Genomic DNA, 25484 nt, shown 5'->3' with positions numbered 1-25484 from the left:
TTTGTGAACTAGCTCCGCAACCTTGTAATTGAGCCCTTCTCATTAATGCTGCATTAAAGCATGCATACTTATGCACTGCAGCAATGCAGTATTTTCCACAGTATGAAATCTCAGCGACAGACTAAAATCTTCCCCGTTTCTGTGTTAAATAACTTGGATTAGGTGGTCAGCATATGAGCCCATGGTTATGTATGAGACCTTGTAAACTCAAAAGATTTAAAAAAAAAAAATCAACATGACAATTTGTTTTGAGTGTAGGAAACAAAATATTTAATTTCTGTCATGGTGTTCACTTCATTTTACAAAACAGTCATTGAATCTTTGCTTTCAGCCCCATAAACTGTGTAATTTGTGCAATTCCCTTCATAGACCCTGAATTTGCACGAGAACATTCGGATAATCTGTGTACCTGGTGCATTTACCTTTACAAACAATAAATACAAATCTTAAAAGCAAACATTCACATAAAACATGTGGTCATTAAAATCATTCTCTCTGGTGATGTAATGTTAACACCCACGTTCTCATTTTTCATTGTCAAACAAAGCTTATTGGATCTGTTAAAACTGATTTCCCTTGTGCCACTTTGGCTCCCCAAATAGATTACACTCTAATCTTCTGCTGGGAGGCAAAACAGCTGCTGCAGAATTGATGAAGTTTATCGTTTCCTGTTCGAGCAACTTTAAGACACGGCTTGTCTACAAAAACTCTCTGACGATCTAACATCTAAGTAATTTGATCGAAGAAGCGCAATTGTTTGATGCATCGCGGAGCCTGAAAGAAATAAACCTTTGGTGGAGGAAACAGCCCATGGATGGTAAGAGTTGTGGATTTTGTTGCCGCAGATGATACCAATGTGGGCTGACTGCTGATTTCCTTGTGTTGCAGCTGGTTACTGACTACAAGTCCTCGCTGGTAATAGAAATGGCATATTGGTTCTCTACAGTGAGTTCCTCTTCGTCATCCTATATTACAAAGAGAGAAAAAGAGAAAAGAAATAAAATCTTATTGGTCACATTTACAAGTAAATCATTGCTCCCTACTTCAACAGTACAAGGGTGTCCTTTAGTTTCTTTTCTGTATTTGTTGCACCTTTATTGCAATTACACGTCACACACGGTCAGAAGTGAATATATATTATTTCTGAAATATGTATAAAACCTTTTGAAAAGCTGTAATATCCATTTGTGTCACAGTTGAAATCTGCACTTCAATTGCACTTTTTTTTCCAGAATTTGATGTTCAAGTGCTACGTTGACACGACATGCATTATGCATTACGTACAAGCACACGTAATGCCTCTTCAGCTGTAAATATTCTGTGACGGACAATACAATCTTTGAATGCCACCTATATTTTCTAAAAGTTGCAAACCGATGCATAAAACTGTTTTGGTCTTGAGTGTCTTAATCTTCGGGTGTCTGTGGTAGAAGTCCTTCTGTTTTAGTGTTTTATCATACATTTTTGTGCATGGCTGTGCTTCACTTTTTCTGTTTCTATCATATGTGTTTACAATTTGCGCTTTGTTCTTTAACATTGTTAAGTTGAAGGGACCAGGTGGCAGGTCATCTGTGCATGATCAAGCCAGGTTGATTATTTGTGTGCACGTTGTGTGTTAGTGTGGGTGTTACATTGTTTACATCCTTACATTGTTTTTTGGTTTGTAGTCTTTCTCTGTGCTGGTATAAGACACTACATGGATCAGGGTGTAGACCCTGCAAACAGAGAGGCACAGATGCAAAACAACTGTAAGAAATATGGAAAATCGATGATGAAGACATGAATGGACAGTAATTCCGTGAAGTATAGGAGATGTCATAATAACTCCACAGAAATAGCATCGCGTTAATGACAAATGCTCTTCTCACGGTGGGAGTAAAACTAATGTTGAGGTTGTGGGAGTTTAGTGTTTGTTCATGTACCTGTGATACAGCATCGCAAGAAACTGGACGAGCAGAAGAACAAAAAAGGACAACAAGAACATCAAACTGAGAGGCTCCACCTGTCAGAAGAAAATGACAGTAATTTATTTTAGGGCAAGTTATACTTGGTGGTCACTGTCGTGTTTCAAAAATATGTCACAGTCTTCCTTTGACTGCCTCGTCTCTGCAGCTCATTCATCTTGAACTGTGTGTGTGTGTTCCATGTGCCAACCTTGAGATATTCGTCAGTGCTGTTTGAACCTATGGTTTTTTTGGGGATCTTGATGCTGATGACATCGTTTCCAATAGCCTGCAGGAAGAAGGTAGCTACCACCCAAAGCACATTGATGATGAAATACAGGAAGACTGCCTGGAGGGAGAAAAGATGTTTTCTTTTAAAAAGCAAGATGATATTAGACACAGAGCTGTCCTGACGTGCACCGAAAGCTAACTTTCAACTAACCTTAAAAAGGTTCACTGTCAAAATGGTGATAGGCCAATGGCCTTTTGAAGATATGCTTTGCTGAAGGAACTTTTTGGGTTTATGCTATTTGGGGTTATCGTAACATGTGCACCTCAGACACACAATGGCATTCAGAAAATCAATGAATATAACTCTTTCTCTTGTTAACTAGTCTGTTAGTTTCCTTTTGCTAAAGACGCAGATTTCATGAGACACAATTCATGCCAGAGTCACAAAAAAATGGACACATAAGATTTGCATACCTTGTTGCGCAGTGACTTCAGTTCTCTGATGACCATGTCTTTGTGTTGCTGTGTCTCTACTATAGGTGTCAAGTAGCGCTCAATTACCTTGTTCCAGAAGTCATGCTCACCCTAAACACAGATGTTAAAGATTGACTTAGAATAAGGAAAAGTAGAGTACTGTGTCGATCACTCGTTCAACTTAATGGCTCCATTTTGCATTAGTCTCTAGCTCTAGAAAGCATCCATCCATGTAACCATTCATCTCATGGTGACATTGGACTGGTGGGGTAAACCCTGGCAGCTGTCCCATCACTGGGACAACTAGCCTTTTTCAGATAATTTGCTTTTGGAAGACTTGGGCTGATCGGATCACTTACCTCGTCTAGTTTTTGCAGTTGTGGGGCGGTGAGGGTTTTCTCAATGGCTCTTTTTACTCTCTTTTCTAATTTCGTCATTCGATTGCTTTTCAGGATTTGCCGAGCCTTAAACAAAAAGAGATTCGATTACTCAGTGAGGTTTTTCTGCAGAAGTTGTGATGGAAAATAAAAGCAGCAGCAATATCTAAAGAAATGAAAAATGAATCGTCTAAATGACTGCAGCCAACCTAACTGTTTGAAGAACAACTCAACAGTACTACATTTCAACCAAATCACCTGCTTTGTCAGGGCGTATTGCAATTCCTCAATCCTAGGTTGTGGCAAAACGTCCTCTGGCCCAACTGAGCTGAGCTCTACATTAAGTGTGTCTGTCAGCATTAGGACTAGGTCCTCACACACGTCATCCTGATTTTTGTTGCGGAGTGTGTACCTGAGAAGAAGAAAAGGACAAAAACAAATCAACGTAATTGCAACTCGATAGTGAAGATGTGTCAGGGTGCACTGTATTTTTAAACCAAGCAAGTGCACGGTGAGGGAAGCAACATAAATTCTACTGTTAGCATTCATGGTTGTAAACAGCAAGTAAATGAACCACACGTATGTGCACACACGCCACATTGATGCAATAAGCGACTATTTAATCATGAGGTAGAAATATTTGGATTGCATGTTTTGAATTTGCACATTGATGGAATTAACTTGCTAACTTAGGAATTTGTTGTGATACATCCAGTGTTTTATCTTTAGCAGCGGTAGTTTAGAGAGACAAAGAGGCCAAGCAATCAATATTTTACCTTATTTGTTCTTGTAGGTTTCTCTTCATGTTGGCATAAGTCAGCTTCTTCAAAAACTCTTCTTTTACAGGCATCACCCAGTCTGCATACACATTAGTAGCATTATCATAATACTTTACATGTTATGCATACTATGCAATTAGACTGAAGTAAAGAAGTGAAGCTCACCGCTGACTTGAAGCTCGTCTGTCTCCTCTAAATCATTAATCATGAAGTCATCATCATCATCGTCATCATCGTCATCATCATCGTCATCATCTTCATCAGATGAACTCAGCATTAAGCTCTTTTTTTCAGCACTGTAATCACTGTGCACAAGTACAAGGATATTTCTCGGTGTTTGGCAATATGATTTTCATTATGGACAGCATATGTGTGAAGCGGTTTTTGTCTTAACAGAAACCAACAACTGAAGTCAAAGACAACTTTAAGTGTTCTTTGTTTTGGACAGTACCATTTTCAAATGAGTGGCAGTTTGGCAGGTTGACTTAAGAGCTTATTAAACAAACAGCCTTAAAGATTTGCCAGAAACGGGCCAAAATAATTAGCACCCATATAGATTATGGGGAGAATAGAAGAAAATAGAAATAGAAAAATACTTTATTCATCCCCCAGTGGGGGAAATTCCAAATTAGTCAAGTAGCTCAACATTTAAAAAAAAAAAATATATATATATATATATATATACAATTATTGTATATTAGAACAATAACAACAACAATAATAATAAACGAATATATAAATAAATAGATACATGTGAGAAGAACATGTCAGCAGTCACTGTTATAAAGCCTTATGGCTGTGGGAACAAAGGACCTTCTGAACCTCTCAGTCCTGCAGCGCAGAGAGATGAGCCTCTCACTGCAGCTGCTCCTCTGTCCTGTCAGGATGCTGTGGAGAGGATGTTTATTATTCTCCAAAACAGAATATAATTTCCTCCTCATCCGTTGCTCCCCCACAGCACTGAGAGGGTCCAGCCTTCTGCCTTCTACAGAACTGGCCTTTTTTACCAGTTTGTCGAGGCGCCTACAGTTTTTGTCTGTGGTGCAGCTTCCCCAGCACACAGCAGCATAGAACAGTGCACTCTCAATGACAGTGTGATAAAACATGCACATCATGTCACTGCTGAAGGACCTGAGCCGTCTCAGGAAGAAAAGACGGCTCTGGCCCCTCCTGTACACTGCTTCTACGTTGGCAGACCACTCCAGTTTATTGTCAATATCAATGTTATTATGAGAAAATATAACAAAATATTGAGAAGATACAAGAGAAGAAAAAAATCATACCTGTGAGTGGTAGCAAGGTCACTGCTTTTCGAAGCCCTCTGATCGTGTTTATCAGAGAGAAGTTGTTTCATTTCCATGTCTTCATATGTTGTGACGTCCTGTTTGGTTTGATACTCCATTTTTGAGGTTGCCTGTGGAGGTATTTCTGGGTCGGAGGCTGGAAGTGCTTGGACTTTCTGTGCATTCTGTCCTGTGATCTGTTGAAGCATCGGATTCTCCCCTTCCTGGGTAATCTGTAAGACAAAGGAAAATATTAATCCATCTGCCTGACAACTAAAAGGCTTGTTTGTGTCTGTCTAGCAACAGTACCTGTAACTTCATGTCCCAGCAGCAGAGTCTACAGTTTCTGTCACACAGAAGATTTTGCTTTTTCTTTTCTTCTCCCTCTGACCTAATACAGAGAGAGAGAGAGAGAGAGAGAAACAACAAGATGGACAGTCAGAAAAAAACAAAACATGTGCACCTTAAGACAGACACATGTAGGGTTATTCTTGGGGACGCTGATTGGTATGATTAGAAAAAATATACTGACACTCTGATTCTGTGTTCATGTGTTGGACAATTAACTCAACATTATTTAGAGGGTCAGCCTCAGAAAAGAAGCAGCAAATGAGTGATTTCATGGATTTTACTTGGGGAAAATTCTATAGAGCAACAATTTGTAATGTTTTTTGTCTTTTACAATTAACAATTACAGTTTGCTTGATTATGTATCAAATGTTAGCATGAGGATAATCAAAGAGGTGTGCGTGTTTAGACATCAAGTAATTCATGAATTTGTCTCCTTTATAATTAACATTACATTCACTCATCGGTATGTGCATTTAGACTGTATATTACTTCAGTTTAGCTTAACAATGTACACTTGATCATCGTAACGAAACCAGCACTACTCTGCTATTACAACTGTGTGAAAATATCCTCCTCCACTCTCGGTTTCTACGCATTTTGTCATGACCACTCTCTATAGCTGTGTTTAGGAACACAATTACTATTGAAAGTAGAGGTTACTAAATCAGTTATTGGGCTGTTTCCAGATGAATTGATTGCCAGAATTATATTTGCAGAAGTTGATTCCTCTGCTTAATATAATGAATAAAGCATGCAGTGATTAGAAATTGAATCAATACTGAAAAATATTTGTTATCAGCCTTAACCGTGATTTCTGATTTCTGATTGCTGATTGCTCAGATTATTTCATTACTTGTTGGTTTCCCTTGTGCCCCAAGACACATTGTTCATGTTAACCAATGAGTAGATGGTAAGTAGGAGGTATCCACTGGGGATACAGATGAAATACATCAGACCATAGATAATCATCCCTGAAGGAGAAATGTAACAGAAAAAAAAAAAAAGAAATAACATTTTTTTAAACATAACATAACGCGATGCGATGTAATATAACATAACATAACATAACATAACATAACATAACATAACATAACATAACATAACATAACATAACATGACTTTACATGGCAAGAAGAAACTGCCAGCATAACAAACTATAACATATTTTATAACATAATCAGTGTTTTCCTTTCTTTCTATAGGACTTTGATCCTGCTGTTGAATGATGGACTTAGTGCGTAGCCACTAGAAAGATGTTTATTCTCTTAGAATCTTATCGGTTCGTCTTTATCATTTTATTGATTCTCTTGTATTTTTTTTGCTAAAAAATTTTTTAGAATAAAGAATATATTCAGAGTGGAAAAGATAAAAAATAATCTATTTCTACAGCAGTGATTGTTGTGTTTTCAGTGGCAAGATGACCATACAAATGTATCCCCTCCCCCTATAACATATCAGTGTAAATGCCATCTCTTATTGTATAACTTATACATACCAAACTCTTGTGGGTGGAGAATAGCTGTCACCAAGTACATAATTGTCATAGAAATCAAAAACAAGCCGGTGGGGGTCAAGAAGGTACCCTGCAGCACCATGTCACCTAAAAGAAGAATTGGGGTGTATACCTATATTTATTAGCATTTATCTAAAAAGATGCACATAGAGTGATATGAAGTTAAAATAGGACTGTACCCACCAATGATGGAAAAGAAGGACGCTGTCATGAGGAATGCGTAAAGAACACTCATAATGGCAGCAATTGTTATCTGAGTGTTAGCCTTGGTGATAAAACAGATGAGGATGTAGAACACGGGAGGGACACATGCAATGAGAATGGAAGTAGTTCCAGCGATTTTGAAGATGAACTGAAATGCACCTGCAAGGAAAAGGGACAGAGAGACAGAGCAGGTAATCAATAAAAAAAGGAGTGCCAGGAGATGGAGAAAGCTGCTAATACACAAAAATCATTAATTTTATTGATACTTGTCCACTTTCACCAGTGACTTTTGGCAAAATCATTGGGTGGGTGAAAATGCCAGTAATTCCTTTATAACCCAAATTTTACAGTTTTCGTTGTTTTCTATCATTCTTTTTACAACTTAGTTGATGCACAAAAGTATCTGCACGTGGAATTGAAGGAGACAGAGCCTTTTCTATCGAGTACTATGATTATAGGACGACTGTTTTTATAGTCTTTCTAGAGTCTTCTGCTCTAACCATATATATCTGTACTTAAGCATTACCTTTGTTATTGCAATGAATACAATTTTTTTATATATATATTTTATGATCTGACATGCCTTACATAATTAAATCATTGAACACAAATTGTTCTTGTATAGCACATGAGGTTTTATGGCATTGTATGAGTTGTGTAACTCTCAACAGTAGTTTTCATCTTAAGAACAGCACACTACAGCAAGCTGTTAAGGAAATGAGCAAACTTTCCCGCTGGGATTTGCTTAGTCACTTTAGTCATTCTAATTCAAACATCATAAACTGCATTATTCTTTTAGCCGGCCCACCGGAACGTTTATGTTAGGTAGTTGTGTCGATGAAAACGTCACATCCATAAGTAATTCGACTGTTGATCAATTTTTAAATTTGGAAATCGTGATCTTGCTGCTGTAAGCATCCACAATAGATTTTACGTGAAACGACTGAAGTGAAGTAATTTGAAAGTGAAAACAATGGTTTTCATACAAGGGGTTTAACAGAAATATTGCATTAGCCGTTCAGAAGTTACAACTTTTTCCCTTAATCTTTCCATTGTAACAAGCTCAAACAATGCCACGGTGTGACTGTTTATCCTTGTTAATTCAGAATAGTTTGTTGAGTCAAAAAGAAGTTTGTTTGGTCATATGTGGTCCAAAGAGGTCCCAAGATACTTTGTACCACATGTTGGTCCAGAGGTTCAGATTTAGTCAGCTTGCGCAACACTGATGTGATTATGCTTCACAGCATAGGTGGCTAATGACTCAGGACATACAGTTGAAGCAACCCAAGAGCTTCTGATGACTAATAAATGAAATTTGACCTGATCTCAACTCAACTAAGTATTCTTTTTTTCTTACGGAGGATAAAATTGAAAACAGAGAGCCTCGTAGCAGCAGGTGGCTGCAGGGAGGCCTGACAAAGCATTCAAATGGAGGGCACTCAGCTTAAAAACAAACCAAAGAACACCCTGTGAGACCGGTGCTCAAGTACTAAAGAAGCTGACTGTAAGTAACCGTTTAACGAGGAAACCTCCAGGATTTGTTTAACGGAGCTGAGTAAATTTACTTAAAAGCTGCATGAAAATTGGATGAATATACTAAGTCTGTTTGAGTAAATATGTTCAACCATTACTGACACACAAGATGAGATGAAACAATTAAAGGACTATAAGAAAATTGGTGAGGCAGTGGTGAAAGACCTGGGACGGTTGGCACTGCTGCAGCTGTTGATAATCGCTCAAAGAAACTTTTGTAATAAAGCAAACCTAAACCTACCTGCTATCATTAGAGTCACAGAGGCTGGGCCCAGGATAGAAGATCCAACAGTGAACATCTGATAGAAGATATAAATCCTCGAGATGGATGAGTTTTTCTTCACTGTCTCTGCACCACTGTATTTCAAATATAACCAAGGAAGAGTTACCATGAATATAAAAAAAAATGCAATATCAGAGTAAATGTTAGCACCTGAAGATTTTACTGGGACCCCAACAATTGGTGTCCAAAACATGATAAAGATGAAAACAGGGAAACAATGATCAAAACGAGACTATTATTATTAATAAAGATCACTAACCTGTGCAAAAGGTCCAGCGTATTAGCCAGTGTCGAAGGCCCCCATCGTCTCCTCTGATTGTAAAACTCCTTGAATTCCTCTGGCGAGTTGGTGTATGCATCTGATGCCGCGTTGTATTCGACACGCCACCCTTGTTGCAGCAGCAAAGTACACAGCCAACGATCCTCCCCTGATGATGAATGTTCAAACATAAATGGTTAAGAAACTACTAAAATTAGCCAACTAGCTAAAATGATGTGGACTGTGTGTACCAACCTTGGTCATATTGCACATATTCTGAAGCTCTTGTCGATGTTGTTGTGTATCTCTTCAAAATATTGTCATCCATCAATGCAGACCCCCTGAACAGGCTGAAGCATCCCGGACTGCACAGCACGGAGCCAAACACGTGTTCTGCTGTCTTCTGTAGCCAGTGGCCTACTGCGTATTCAAACTTCTGGTACCAAACCATTGGACCTATGTTGCGTTGTGAAAAGAGATTTGCAGTGAAGAAGGGAGACAAAAAACAAAAAAAAAAAACTGCATGCAGCAGCACATTATGTGTGTGCCAGACTGGACCAGTCCATGGCATTTGGACAGCTTTATCAAACATCAGGAAACTTCTTACGAGAAGGACACAAACTACAGAGAAACTCCACAGAAATAAGCTACCACAAAGTGGGCAAACTTTGGCATTTACGGATGAATTCTTTGTAACTTTTTCAATGTATGGATGAAGAATACAGTGTTACATCTAATTTTCTAAATCTACTAGAATGATACACCTGTGCGTCAGAGTAGAAACACAAAGCAGAGAATATTAATAAAAAAAAGTGACAACTTACCCATACCAGTAGGATGGATTCTACCACACGCTGCACCTACATTGTCATACATCCTCAGCCTGTTAAGAGATAAAATGTTCCATTACAAGGCAACAAAACAAACAAAAGTATGTCCTGCTCCCAATTTATGTTGCGAAATAATGACATCTCATTGGACTGCCATGGTGGAATAAATCAGCTGGTTGATTTGTCTGCCCCTGACCTGTCCACAAGCAGAATCACTGCCTTAGGATGGAAGTCAGTGTCTCCGTCCAAAGCCAGGATGTATGTGTTGTCATCTGCGATGAATTTTCTCTTGTTGTCATTGTCATACTGAGGCATCATGAAAATCTCACCATCCATAGAGATCAAACTTTCTCTGGTGTTGTTCTGGCGCTGGAATAAGCAGGATATACATCATCATTCATCATGTCGCTATTACACACCCTCATAATACTAATATGAACAAAATTGATGCAAATGGTCGAATACTCTTACTGGGATCTTTTGAGGGTTCTTCACAATGTAGCCCTTCCAGCCAAGCAGATAATACATGTACATTATCTGAAAATCATGAAGCAATCCGTAGTGTGAAAATCCAAGGTACAGACATGGCTGTAATCTTACAAGATTATTAGTCCCATCAAAACTTTAACAAAAGGGGATTTGCTGCATGAAAATGTGTTGCAAAAAAATAAATGTATTTAAAGGAACCAATGGGCAGGTAAGACAAAATGATTCGATCAATATTCTAAAGACAACATTTTCCAACAGTTGTAGGTACTGCAGTACAATGGTGTATGGAGTTTATGGAGAGATTGTCCATTAACAGCATAAAACAAAATAAAACAGGATTTATAGAGAACACCCATAATCATAATCAATACTATTAACTGTATGCATGGAACAAGCACCATCCCTTTGCAATACAAAGTAGAACTAAATCAAACAGTTATATGAATAGAAATGATTTTTCAGGCCATTGCTTAGCAAAAGTGTCACAGATCTACAAGTTTGAATCACCAAAATATGAAAATTTGTAGTTTCTATCCGCTGCATATGTTGGTGGGCAAATATTAGGTTTCAGACTTGAGAATTTTAAGACAATAACTCTGAGAGTGGGGAATTTTTTAGACCCTTTTTTACCCTAAGTAAATTTTGGTAGTCAAAAAAAAGCAGTACTGAAAATGATCGCTGTCACAGAGCACCTTTTCCCTCCAAGAACATGGTCAAATTATATGTTACTATCATGCTCTGCATTGCCCAAGCATGGAAAGTGAATGCATGAGTGCGAATCATCTCATGTATCCTTCCGGAAATCTGCATTCAAAGGTGAAGGTACTCATTTGCTAGCCTGATGTGTTGAGTCACCATACAGGGGTGCTATTTTAACCTTCACACAGGACTTTGACAGTGCATTGAAGTGCTGTTACTTTTGACACTTATTAAATGTAGGCACCAAAACTATGTAGGAATAGAAAAGGGGTTCAGAGGTTACCACGCTATGTTGAAGTGAGCCAGTGTGTCTGCTGCATGATTTGGTATGAGCTGTTACGTCGCATGGGTAGGGTGTCCATTCAGTCCAGTATTACACAAAAATATAGACACTATATAGACACCATTGCTTCTCCATACCTGGGACCATCTTTTTTTGTTCCTGATGAGACTTTTGTCTTTAAGGTGAATGTAGAGCATGTTGCCTTCTGGCATGACAAACATCAGCCTCCCACCATAAGGAGCCTCAATAATTGACACATCGTCTGCCTCTTTGTTGGTAAACACCCTGAATGAAATAATGGATAGATGATTTGTCACTATGAGAGATGTATGGGTACATGTGTATTTATCTGTACTCTATATATAAAGAGAGTTGATCTGCAGATGAACTCACCTATAAACCTCTATTACAACATGGATCAAATCCGTGACATAGGAATTAACAAGCCTCCTTCCTGTTTCCTTTTCAGTCATATAAGCATCGTCTACAAAAATGTGAGATTCGAAGTCGAAACAGTCCTTATGTTCCTCCTTTGGATCACCTCGATAGCGGTCCAATCTGAAAAAGACATACAAACAAAACAGCAAGGGATAACTGTAGCAACACTGTGAAATTATTCTCTTCATTGTCTTCTTCAGAGAATCAAAAAAGAAATAGATGAATAATACATTTAGAAAGGTTAAAAATCCTGCACACTACACATTTACTCCACATTTTGAGCTGTTGAATGTCTCTACTATCTCTACCTCTACTAAAGATACTTAATGTTTTGTGCCACATTCCAACAGACTGAAGGCTCATCTGAAGGCTCTCAGATTTTTGTTCACTTGTGTAGCTGAATAAAGGTGAGCACTGTTTCAACAAACCTAACACTGATTGTTAGTTGTGAAGCCCTCTGTCTGAGAGTGCTTCAGCCCTCCTGGTGGCACGTTAAACCAGTAGATGTGAGCCATGGACATTTTCAAATGGGTCAAGCTCTTTAACTGACTCGTAAAACAGGAATTAAACTCACACTGTGTATGTAATACCAGTTCAGTGACTGTATGCAGTGACAGTGTCTCTAACCTGAACATGGACGTGAGAATCTTCAGCATTTCATCATAGGTCTCGTGCCACATGGTGGCACAAAGATAGATCATACAGTTCTGTAGTTCATCTTGGCTGTGGAGGAGAGGGTTGAGGAGATGAGATGGGAGAAATTTTTTTAAAGGAATTTTCACACCTCTCATGCTGCGAACATGCAATACTGTTGTAAAGCAGTGGTGCCAAAGATTTAATTTCATCAACAAATTAGAAAAAAGACTTTGTAACTATCAATAATGAATAGATAATGAATAAATTAAATCATCACACAAATTGATCAAAGCAGACAGCGTTATTACACAGACAGTCATGCTGTTGGATATATCGAAATCAGTCGATTCAACTTCAAAATCACATCTTACAAATGACACATTTCCCGTTCAAGAAGTGTCTGTGCATCAACCGCTTCTGCATGCAGCTGTGAATCTTTAGCCCCTTTCAGACATTTACCCCTGTCTACCTATTTGATGGCATCTGAACAGGTCAAGTTTGAATGAGCACACTCTGCATACTACTATGACAAATATATAATCAAATTTTGACCTCATGCATAATACCTCAGCTGATAAACTGTCTAGTCTTGCATACATTGCAAATTTTGCATGTCTGAATAAAGCTGTAAGGAACTTTATCACGTCAGAATGACAGAAAGGCACGTTATTCACAGGCTGAAGAATTCCATGAAGTTGCCTATTGTATGTCTGAAAGGGGTTTCACAGTATTTTTACCATGGGAAAATATTACCACACTAAAATGAAATGAAGAATAAAGTAGGCAGGGGATCTCTGTTCTTGGACTCCTCTTACTTGTCTTGGTTTTGGGCTTTTGGGAGCTTCATCTTGGTGTTGAGCATAAGGGACAGGTCGATGAAAGCAGATTCATAGAGACGACGAACAAAGAGCTGAGAGGTCCTCTCGATACGCTGGACCTAGTGCATGGTGAACCACAAGAGCATTAAGGTATGTGCTTTTTTTTTTCCGATCTCGAGATAAAAAGCATGCTCACTGTAACATGGTTTGGTTATTGAAGTTTTAAAGTAAGCCTGAAACTAACAAGTTGATTCATCCAAGAACATTTATTTGAATAATTTGAGTCAACTGGGCTTTCAGAAGCTTATCATAAACGTATGAAGGTGTGTTTATACTGATACCTTGAGCTTCCACACGTAGTAAGTACACGCAACGAATCCTAGCCACATACACACTCCCTCCAGAGCCAGCATCAAAAAAGGCCATTGCAAGTAGTAGCTGTTAATCAAACAGTCCATGAATATTTTTAACAGAATAAGCACAGTTAGTAAATGTGTGTAATGTCACTGTCTGGATCACTTTGGAAACTGCACTATACACACTTTTTAGATGTGTTATTCACATTTACATAAATTCAAAAATACACAAAGCGTGAATCTGATATGAGGGGAAAAAAAAGCATTCAATTCACGCTCATCAGCAAAGTAACATACCTGTTAAGTGAAGTCCGGCAGATGCTCTTGGTAACCTCAAGTAAGGCCACAGGAGTTGTGTTCTTGTGACTCAGGGACACCAGACTATCGCAAAACTCTGCCAACATTTTAGAAATAATGAATGTATTATATTTCATATATAATATAGAGCTTACATTTGCCATCCAAAGCTTTTGGCCAAATATTTCTTTATGATTAAAAACATGACCGAACAATTAGAAATGTTTTTTTTTTCAAATGTTTTAAAGAGGGTAATCAAAATAAAGTAAAACACTTGACACCGTGTTTCTGAAGGCTCATGGCTGAAATTTGTTTCATGAGCTACATCTAAGTTTGCATCCTCTTGCAATCATTTTTACTGGACTTCTGGGTAACTTACATTCCCACTGATTTACAGAAAAGGGAGAAGCTGAGCAATAATATAATATAGTGACGTGGGTTATAAAGAAGATTGTCACTGTTTGTGGCCAAAGTGTAAGTGGCTTCGCCCTCAGTTTTGGTTGCTATAGCAGCAACTCTGTTATTGCGCCTGCACAGGTAACTAGCAGAACCAATTTTTAAACAAAATACAAGCCTGCAAAGCTTTATTGCAAAGAGGGGAGCACAATTATCAACAATAAGTGTATTCACAAAAAAAGCAAAAAAAAAAAAAAAAAAGCTGGCCTCACCAGTGATGCTCCCTTGCTTTGCACCATTTAATTGTTGTGCCTGAGTGATGAAAAGTACCAGTCCCAACAGAAGCACAGTAGGTCCCGTGGAACAAAGCGGTAGTGCAAAACTCATCCTGACAGCATGAATCTTACAGGCCACCACACCAAACCAGTGGCAGGCGGCTGAACAGAAGGCCTGTGACAGAGAAATATTCATCAAGCCTACAGCAGTTTATAATCAGAGGTTTGAAGTGACATTTTACAGTTTAGCAGTTTATGGAGTTCTCAGTCTACAGTTTTAAAGAGCTGCAGTTGGTCTTATTTAAATGAAGTCAGACTACTTAGGATACGATTTTTTTAACTGTTCAAATTCCTCTGACAAAACAGTGGAGTGCAGAGGTGCTCTAATCCTCTGGCAAGTTTACATTATGAGGCTTTGTTTGTGGCTATTCAAGAATCAAATAGTATGATTTTTGGTAGCCATCACACAAATTGTTTGTGATAAATTTGTACCAGCATATGAATATGTTAAATCTGTTGGCAGGAGACATGATGTTGGTCCCAGAAAGCTTACTGGTTACCATTTGAGGGGCTTTGAAGTCCAACTGGTATTGCCTAATCATGTCTGAGTCAGATCTGGTGGCATACAGTGGGGAGCAAAATAAGAATGGGAACACTTCTGTTATACTATATCAAAACCAAGTTGCAATCTTTCAAAGACTAGTTTAATTTGACCAAAGCTTAAAATTGGCCAAACAATTTCTTACCTATTCAGATTCCACCATGGGAGGTACCATGAGAACCATGAGTTATGGTTTATTTACACGTACACTATGCTGTATAAACCATTTCTGTCTCTGTCCTTTACTTGCCTGTAAGAAAAAGAGCACCAGTCCTGTTTGCAGGATATCCGATTCATCTTTGCTTAGGTTAAAATCATTCCAGACGATGGACTTGTCAATGAGCACGTAGTAGATCAGGTATACTGCCCCTAAAAAAGAATAAAACATATTGAGTATAGGTAATAAAGTAAAAATATACAGTATGGATCTAATGAAAACAAAGCATAATGAGACTAATAAAGAATAGGAAATTCAAATTATTTTAAAACAGGTTTCCCAAATTACAAAAAGTTACAACAGGAAATATCCACCCCTGAGATCAGAGAAATTTGTTTGCTCTTCAGTGCTACTTTTCGAAATGATATTCTTACAATCTAAGCATTGCAAAACATTACAGAGCATGTGTCATTTTGCCAGTGTGGTATTTTGCCAGTTGAACACTGATCAGTGATACTGACGTTGAATATGGATAATTACCTATCACTAAAATCCTCAGAATGCTGGTGATGACAAAGACAAAATCCCTGAACCCGTCCAGTTCTGTCAGCGTATCCTGCGGGGTACGCCATAAAAAAAAAGAAAAGTCTCACTGATCATTTCAAATCAAAATGTCGTGCATGATAAATATGCAGTCCTGGAGCTGTTAAATATCCAGTTGAAGCTTTGGGATAGATAAACATACTTGCATGCGGTTTGTAGCCTGGAGTGGATTTTCCCACCAGCAGATGGAGATAAGGAGTGAAGAGAATATTCCAATGCCGACGTAGACAAAGCAGTCGGCATTTTGTCGTTCCACATATGATGACACACGAGCATAGAAGTCAATTCCCAGGAGGCAGTAACCTGTTAATCAGTCAATGCACCAGTTAGACAATTAGTAAGTTAGGAGCATCGCATTTCTGTTTTTTTTTCAATGTTTTCCTGCAAAAAGGGGCATAGTTTGTTATTTTCAACCATCAGTGTTGAAGAAATTTACTTTTTTAAGACCTAACCATGATTGCTTTCTAACTCTGGCCAAGTAATGGTATTTCCTAGGACCAACCAGTAAATGACAAAGGTGTACACGATTAACAGAACACCACTTACAAGAGTACAAAAGAAAGCTTCATCGTATAAATATTTTCCCCGTTGATATGGACGTTGCTGTCACGCACATGGACTCATGTTTTTAGTTTTATGTTACGTTTTTGTGTTCATGTCTTGGTTTTTAGTTTTGCCATTGCTTTTCCCCTCACGTCACTTACCAGTTCATTAGCTTCACTCACTTCACCTGTGTTTTTTCCCTCAGCTGCACTCACTCTCCAATCACTCTCACTCCCTATTTATTTTCCAGTCTCCCCTCTCAGTGTGTCGGATCTTTGCCTTTGTTTCGTGCCCTCCATGTCTACGTACCCATGCTACCCGTTTTAACCATGTTCCACATCATCGTTAAGTATTTATTTATCCATGCCATGTTAAGTCCTTTGTTTTGATTCCAAGTATTTATCCCCAGGTACAAATTCGACTCTGTGCTACATCCATCTCCTTGTGACTCAAGTGTGCTGCATGAATGTGCTCTATACATATGAAATATCCCTCGTGAGCTTAATCATGCCCCTGATGACATTTTCCACCACAGTGTAACTGAAAAAGGGATAAAAAGAAATGATTTTCAGGGAGACACTCCCAAATCACTTTAATCTGTGTAACTGTGTGCTGGTAATTAAAAACACATCAACATATGCCTTTCTAGTGCAGCTATTCAGGGTGAGGTGTGGATAACATTTGCGAAAACAACCCCCACCAACCTTAGTAACCCTTTTCAACCACGCCTGTTCCCACTGCAGTTCAAGACCCAATGAGGACTAATGATTTGACATAATCGTTGAGCGATCATGACTATGGACCATGACGGCCATTCCAAGCATGTTAAAATAATGTAACTATAGTTCTGAGACCAAATAATGACAAAGAGATAAGATGTTTGTTGCATCAGTACTGTTTGTTGTCAGCCTGTATGGCATTTTTTAAGTTAAGGTTCAAACAGTTAATTGCTCTAATTTTTTTCCTTTAATAGGTTGCCGTCTTTTATTTTAAAAATATAAATAGTGCCTCTGAGTTGAACCAATCAGCTTCAAGCCCTGTCCCATAAGATTAGTCTAATTATCCTAAGATTGCTGCCCTTCATGTGGGTGACCGGATTTCGAATCCTGACCCCCACCCCCCCTGCATGAAAGGTACCACCTCCAGTAGGGGTCCTTAGGCAAGACCCCCTTACGCTACCTGCCTACCTGGGATATGAGTGTAAGTCGCTTTGGATAAAAGCATCTGCCAAATAAGCATAAGCATATGTTTATTCTCACAGCAGCCACAAGTTTGTCAGTATTCAGACATTGTCTCCAAACTGTGAATTTCTTTTTGGAGCGTGGCTTGCATACAGTCTTTATTTGAATGCTCATATCCAAACATATCATGATTGACCTGGCAGTTAATAATCTTACAGTCGTGATCTTAGATAGTTGTCACATTGAGCGTGGCAAATTCACAATGCAAAAATGCAAACCCAGAGAGTCGACTAATAATTAGACAGTTGCATCAATTTAGGGAAAATCTTAAGGGAGAACGAAGGAGGTAGAAAATAACTGTCAACTCTTTCGGCTTCACACCCTTACTACACCTAATTAGGAACACACAAAGAAGTGACAACATGAAAATGAATCCCTCTATTGGATGCCCTGCGAGTGTTGCAATTTTGTTCAGGAAAAATAGGGTAAAAACAGTGTCAGGGTCAATTTGTCTTTTTTTTTTCAGATTTAACATTCAGTAGCGACAACATTAAAACTGTGAAGGCAGAATGGATTAATGAAATCTACTCTGTGAGTCTATCCTTGTTTAGCAGGATACAACAACAAATACAACTTAAAACAACAATCTTTCTTTAAGCTGGAGTAAATTCAAGAAAGTTACCGGCAACTGTAAGAACGAGGGAGCAGATTGGGAACACAATTCTCCAGGTTTCTCTTTGTAGTCGGTATATTATCTGCAATATTGCTGAGACAATACAGACTCCTCCACTGATGAAGAGATTAGTCAGTACGTCAAACTGAGGCATAACGATGAGCACCAGGACAGAAGTTCCAAGAGACACCAAACACTCAATGAAACAAATCTGGAAAAGACACAAGAACACATTTATATTAATATATATATTAATATTATGTTAGCATCAAATGGGTGGAAAAGAAAAGTAAAAACCCTAGCTTTGCCTAAAGTGGCACCACTTACAGACACTTGTTATTTTCACCGGCAGGTGTTAGCGACACAGTTACTTTTACACCCCTAAGACAAACTTTTTTCTTCTTTTATGGTGCATTTTCTGAGGGCTAATACAGATCAATGTAAAGTTGTGAATGATAATGTAAAGTAACAAGCGTCTTGCTATAATTTGACGCAACTTAAAGCAGGTCATGCTGAATTAATAAAAGATTAAAGAAACGTACACATGACAAGGTCTTCATGTTGGGCTTCACAAAGCTCTTAAAGGCACACCGCCACAGTGATTTTAAGAACACCAGGAAGTTCGGGCAGACCAGGCAGAAGACCAACATCAGCATGTAGAACTGCTTTTCCTTTGAGTTGCGCATAGAATGTGGACTGGACAGTGTTGACAGCACCAAGAGAGAGCCCTGAATGGAGAAACAACCAGAATGTTTTAAAGAGAGAACCAGCTGAGACAGAAGACCAGCACTTTTGTTTATTCCTTCCCAAGAATAATGAAGAGACAATAAGGTTTAAAGAGCTTACGTACTCTAAGCCCTGGCTATACCAACAATATCTTACATGTTGCTTTGTGGTCACGTATGCTGAGAGCAATTTGTTACACTTTTTTCATAGGATTAAACCGGAGCAACTTCCTTTATTTCCGCAACAATCATTCCAACAAAATCAATCAAACAAATTTGGAATTAACAATACCACTTATGAAATAACCATTATCATAAGCACATACTGAATTGCATTTTTTTTTTTTTTGTTGTTGTCTTAAATATGCTTCCACCTTAAACAGCCTGACAAGCTGCTGACAAAGACATTGTATAGCTATGTGAATATGATCCCCCATAGAATTTTCTCTTCAAAACAATTATAAAGTACACAGACAAAAAGACAAACTTACCTTAGAAATAACAGCGCTGGTCAAAACTGCTATCCCCACAATAACAGCCACCAGGTATTGGACCACCAAGAGGCAGTGCTGCTTCTTCTCCTTCTCTGCCCCTATGGGGTTCAGTTGGAATGGATCCCATGTGTCTCTGAGAAACACACAATGATACATGCGGGTCACAAATAGTCGATGACCAAAAGAAATAAACCTTTACGGAAGAAGCGTTTTTGTGCTCATACAAATAAAGAGTAATAACTACATTTATCAGATGGTGAGTTTGCATGTTCACCCTGTGCAGGCATGGGTTCTATCCTGGTAATCCGGCTTCCTCCCACCATTCCTCAAAATATGCATGTTATTTAGGTGGTGACTCCAAATTGACCCAAGAGTGAGTGTGAGAGTGTATGCTTGTTTGACTTGTTGGTCTTTGTGTGACCCTGTGATGGACTGGACTGTCCAGGGTGTACCCTGCCTCTCAACCAATGGCAACTGGAAGACCTCACAGCCCTGAGTTGGATTAAGCGAGTGTAAAAAATGGATGGATAGGTGCATATTTCATCAAAGGTCATAATGCCTATGGTGGCCCTGAGGTGCAAATCACAACGGCAAAAGTGAAACGACAACAGCAAAAGAGAAAACACAACGGCAAAAGAGAAAATTGAAGATGGGTTCTTGATAAATTGTTTAAATCAATTTATTTTGAAAGTATTATTTAAAGAGTAAAAGTCTAAAAAGTTGGGCCACCATTATCATATGAGTTCATATTACTGATTTTTTAATATAGTATTCTTTAATAGCAGCGTGTAAGTTATCACTAGCAGCACTCATATTTTAAATACATGTAAACCACAGTTTTTCCGGTTTAAAGCATGGACCACCAACAGTCCAATCAGCGACTATTCATGTTGCCCGAGGGTACCTACCTTTTCCGTTTTGGTTAATGTTGTTGTGTTTTCTCTTTTGCCGTTGTGATTTGCACTTCAGGGCCACCATTTAATACAGACTCAGGTCTGTCTTGCGCTTCCTGAGACCATTTTGTGCACAAACTGTGAACAGCATATAACATTTCTCTCTGGTTTTCTATTTTGTACTTATAAAATCTTAATATTTATAAAATAAGATTTTGTTTGCTGTAAATTTGAAGATTGGTGGAATGAATAGTTTGGCACTATGACAACAATGAATAATATACAAGGGGAATTCGAGGCTGAATTCTGACTGATGAAACTACAAGTACACACCACACATCTTAGAGGATAAGAGTGGCATTGAGCCACCGAGAACCGTACCTTGTGATATAAAAAAACGTCATTCGCTGACTAAGCCTGTAGAATATTTCTGACTGTACCTGTTACTCAGCAACCATTCTGACTTTAGACTACTTAAGTCTAGTCTAGTTATCAACGTCTTGGTTATACTGGCTGAATAAATCCCACACAGAATGATATTTAGGGTGTGGGTTTTCTATATAGAACTGATAACATTGTGATCTTGGACTTTGCCATAGCAACTATCAAACCTGCAGCTGAGTTCAGATTCAGAATGGCCACGCTGGCAGAATGTGTTTATGTGAGATAACAGTGTATGTATATGACTCACCTCTTTATGCTATGTTTTGACGTTTTATGTTATATTTTATGTTGCACATTAACAGTTAACCTCGTCACATGCTTATGATAGAAAAGCAGCTGATTTAAACAGATCTTCAACACTTTCATTTGTTTGGAAATCACATTTGAATTCTTAAAAATATTTTTGTAAAATAATGCTTGTAAGGTGTTGGGTGAAAACAATCCATTTTTTAAAATAAACACACCATTTAAAGCACATAATGACACATTTTAAAGACATCAGTCCAGTTCAGAGAATGCTACTGTTTAGGTTACTAATTTTATTATAGGGCTGCATTGTCAGTAAAAAAAAATGTATATTTGGTATAATATTCATTAACTGGTGAGTTGATATTTTCACAAGGTATTAAAAAATCTCTGCGCTTCCTGGCACTATGAGAATAGAGAGGACTATAAAGCCTTTTGTATATACTCCTTTCCTTCACTGTGTTTCATTGCTTTGTGTGTGTGTAAAAGGTTGGCAAAGTTACATACTCCAAAGTCCACATGCAAGGGAGTCATTATCTCTCACGGAAATCACTGCACCTGAACTGCAAGAAATCCATGTTTGTGGTCTCGCTTTCACATAGGACATCCCCATGAAACATATCTGTGTAATGCCTGCGTTAGTTGTTAATTTTGCACACTTCAAACAAATAATCAGAAGGTGTTTTACTCCAAGATATTTTTTTCCAATCACATGACAAATCAGTAAAAGATTTGGGTTCTTGGGGAAGTGTCCTTGAAAAGACGGTAGCCGAAATGGAGTTTCAGACTCACACTGTTCTAGTGGACCCCCAAATAAGATAGACTTTTAATAAAGCACAAGACCTGTTTAGTGACGCTTCTTAATGGTGGTATTTTCTCTTCAGTAACTTATCTGAGGATCTTATTGGGCACAGGTCTACGACATCTGGATTGTAGATTTGCTCCACCCTCTGTATGGCCTAATGACTTCTTGGCTTAACCAAGAGCTTTTTAGAACATCCGCACAATTTCTTTGGTTGGCCCAGATCAGCTCAGCTCAGTGAATTCCAAAACTTATATTGGTCAACTCCACTAACACTTGGCACGAGCACGTAAAGACAAGCTTAACTTTCGAAAGCACTGACAACAACCTCCACAGATCGTTATTTTTGACTGTCAAAAATATACCTGTATCTGTAAAGGACAGAGAACATACTAAATTACTATCCTGCAATGACTAGATATCTGGTTTGATACGACTTCCACTGCCACATATTCATCAACCAAAGCAATCAGTTTGTTAGACACTAACAAACTACTTGCACCGTTTATAAGGAGACAGTTTGGACCATGAAGGCTAAAAAAAAAAAAAAAACAGTCTTCCATTTTAGTCAGCATGTCCAAATGACAGAGGACTAGAAAAATTGTTTATGCAAATAATAGCAATTATTTGTAAGATTGAAAAATAACAGCCCTTTCTCATTACAAAATGTATGATTTATCTGCTAACTGGCAACTCAAACAGACCTGGGGCATCTCTGTCCCATCTGTTTTATTGCATCACCTGTCACAAAATGAGCCCAATGCACCTGGAACATTCCTTTACACTTGCAGGGAAACTGAATAAAAATACAAGAAGCAAACAGCAGTCTGACTTTGGCATATTTTGATTGAAAATCTTCGAGGCAGATTGGTCCAAGTTGCCTTGACTTCATAGATAATTGACATTGAAATTAACATTTTTCATCAAAAGACAGGCTTTTTAAAAGTTCTGCATTTTTCAACCAAGAAACATTAATTTTTCAAATTCAAATTTCTTTATTAGGATAAACCCCTTGAGGTGAAAATTCTTTTTCTGACTCAGAGATCCAAACATAAAGACGGTGATTAAAACTATAAAATGTATTTAACATTTAAACAACATCTCTAACAGCAGGCGGTATCAGTTGGGATGACATCAGCCACAGCAATAAAGAGAAACACAGCAGTGCACAGGGGAAATTAAGTGTTTCCTTTAACTGCAAATTATATTTAATTGAAACCTGGTAATAAAAGCAAACAGTTTTTAATTTCTTCCGGTAGTAATATCTATCCCAATAACAATTAACCTACTAACAACGAGGAAGAGGTTAATAAGACTTGATTGTGTGGCTATGGATAGGGAGTTAAATAGCTGCCTACTTTTAAATTGTCTGCTGAGTTTAATTTATTTTTGACTCTTTCTCAGTACAGCCAAAATTACACGATTTTAAACATATTTGATCAATACCCAGAAGGAAATTATGATGCAGGACATATAAATGACCAAAAAAAGAGAAGATTTTGATGAAATATAAGAAAACAACAACTAGTAATCGCAGATAGTTATATTGCCAGGCTGCCTTTATTTTATCATCTATCATTAAAGCTTGATGCCATGATACATTTCACCTCTGAAGCTCTGTTATGTATTTAACGCACGCCAAGTCCTGATATCAGGAAGTAAATTCACTCTGTAAACTATCACTGTAAAGCAGAAATCAAAAACAAATTTGCATTATGTTATTAACTAATGCTCACAATCTGAAAAGTTTTATTTATTTTTGGCCCATTTCACAACTATTACTAGAATAAAAACAAATACGTCTTTGCCTTTTTCAAGAGTACTTCCTCAAGCTGCTTCTACAGTGCATGGCACACAAGCCAAAGAAGAGAACGTTGATTCTACTTCCCGATGAGAAAGCGTTAGCAAGACAGTTTTTCCCTATCCATTGTGTGTACTTTATTTAATCAGACAGGCCAATCAAGATTACAGCAGGGGTACTGGGCTCACTGGGCTGCCAATAACCAAAATGCAATTTATCAATTTGAATTAATCTCCTGTCACAATTTGCCCTCAGTGTTATTTCTGTTACCAGCTCAGATAAAACAGAAAATAAAAGAAGACTGCCATAAAGAGGCACTACATGTGAGGGATTAATGCTTACCTGTGTCTTCCCTCTCTTTTCTTCCCTCTGTATCTTAACTCCTCCATGGTGCTTGTCTACTCCCCTGTTTCAGCAGGGACCTGAAATAAGCAGTTGTTTCTGTTCGAGTTCTAACATTACAAGAGGCATGCTGGACAAACAATGCAAATTATTTGAATTACGCTTAACTTATGGTCCAAAGTCCACAAAATATGATACATAAGAAAGCAAAGAAATAGTCTTTTGATACCTTGATAACCCTCCTTTTGATAGGATCTTTGTCTTCAAGTCCACAGTGCTCTGGATTAGAGTTTAGTCCCCGTTCAAAGAAGTTCTGCCCTCAGCTCAGCCACAAATTTTCTTCCGTTTACAGATATCAGTACATTTTTAAAGATGAACTTCTCTTATCCAAAGTAGAAATGAAATGATGGGAAATACCAGCCCACAAGTGAAAATAAGTACTGTATATAGTGCCTACGTCACTCTCTTTCAATGCTGTCAAGCAGTTTGTCCTTTGTTCACCTGTTTTTCAGCCTTATCTCCAGCTTATAAAAGTGACACCCATATAGACAGTGGGGTTAAGCCCTTTTGCATGCGTGCATGTTCTGATTATCATCGTTTCTGAAAGATAAGCACACCAGGAAATGAGTGCATTGGGAAAGGTAAGCATAAGGATGAGTTGCATCAATAACCTTAGGTGTGCACACGCCTCACATATCCATTGTGTGTGTGTGTGGGAGGGTAAATGAAGTTTGTCAGTGACAAAAATTATTCAAGATAAACAGTTTTTATGAGGAGCAATAAATTGGTACAAGGGTCATTTACACTGATGGATTGAAAAAAAAGATGGACTCCAGCTAAAGTTACTTTTTCACACAAATGCTTATAAATTAAATCACATGGACACTTTTCCTAGAGTGTTTTAGCTTGCGAAGACCGTACTAAACACTTAAGTTTTATCTTCCCGTATGCTACTTATTAAATATTTTAATACGTCAGTACCAAGGTAGTTCATTTGTTATAATGAAAGCACTCCAAACAGCAATCTGAGCCACAGGAACCACAGAAACCAGCAAAATATTAATTTGTTATATCATACCTTAAATCCAGTTTTTGGGTTTCATATTTCATGTCAAGATGCTTGTTTGGAGTTCAACGGCATGGTCGGGCTCTATCACTTTTTTTTTTTTGGCCACAGTTCAGTAATGTTGTTCATCATTTTGAATGGATGTCATAAAAACATTTACAGTTGT

General features: G+C 38.1%; 1 protein-coding gene across 1 annotated transcript; it reads right to left on the bottom strand.

The window, feature by feature from the left end:
• Positions 1 to 286: 286 nt before the first annotated feature.
• chs1 (chitin synthase 1) lies at positions 287 to 24299 on the bottom strand. The gene is made up of 34 exons (XM_075469333.1): positions 24253 to 24299; positions 19722 to 19857; positions 19048 to 19233; positions 18515 to 18716; positions 16251 to 16411; positions 16046 to 16121; positions 15599 to 15717; positions 14745 to 14922; positions 14077 to 14173; positions 13765 to 13861; positions 13421 to 13542; positions 12597 to 12692; positions 11925 to 12089; positions 11669 to 11816; positions 10532 to 10597; positions 10257 to 10429; positions 10055 to 10113; positions 9486 to 9686; positions 9231 to 9399; positions 8930 to 9045; positions 7135 to 7314; positions 6934 to 7038; positions 6292 to 6409; positions 5397 to 5478; positions 5088 to 5320; positions 3977 to 3996; positions 3802 to 3883; positions 3284 to 3437; positions 3008 to 3112; positions 2649 to 2759; positions 2155 to 2292; positions 1923 to 2002; positions 1649 to 1715; positions 287 to 965 (listed from the first exon to the last, which is right to left on the bottom strand). The coding sequence occupies exons 1-34, from the start codon at positions 24297 to 24299 to the stop codon at positions 900 to 902; spliced, it is 4155 nt and encodes a 1384-aa protein (XP_075325448.1). The 3' UTR covers positions 287 to 899.
• Between the last annotated feature and the right edge of the window lie 1185 nt (positions 24300 to 25484).

This window comes from Odontesthes bonariensis, chromosome 1 (assembly GCF_027942865.1).
Source record: "Odontesthes bonariensis isolate fOdoBon6 chromosome 1, fOdoBon6.hap1, whole genome shotgun sequence".
NCBI lineage: Eukaryota > Metazoa > Chordata > Actinopteri > Atheriniformes > Atherinopsidae > Odontesthes > Odontesthes bonariensis.
The sequence above is the reverse complement of the archived record's forward strand: the minus strand, read 5'-3'. Positions and strand labels throughout refer to the sequence as shown.

Bases quoted from the DNA above. Each gene is read 5' to 3' on its own strand.
- chs1 (XM_075469333.1), bottom strand. From the start codon at position 24,299: ATGGAGGAGTTAAGATACAGAGGGAAGAAAAGAGAGGGAAGACACAG. The intron at 19,858-24,252 runs GTAAGCATTAAT...TGTGTTTCTCAG, and splicing joins AAAAGAGAGGGAAGACACAG to AGACACATGGGATCCATTCC. The intron at 12,090-12,596 runs GTTAGAGACACT...TGTCTTTTTCAG, and splicing joins ATTCTCACGTCCATGTTCAG to ATTGGACCGCTATCGAGGTG.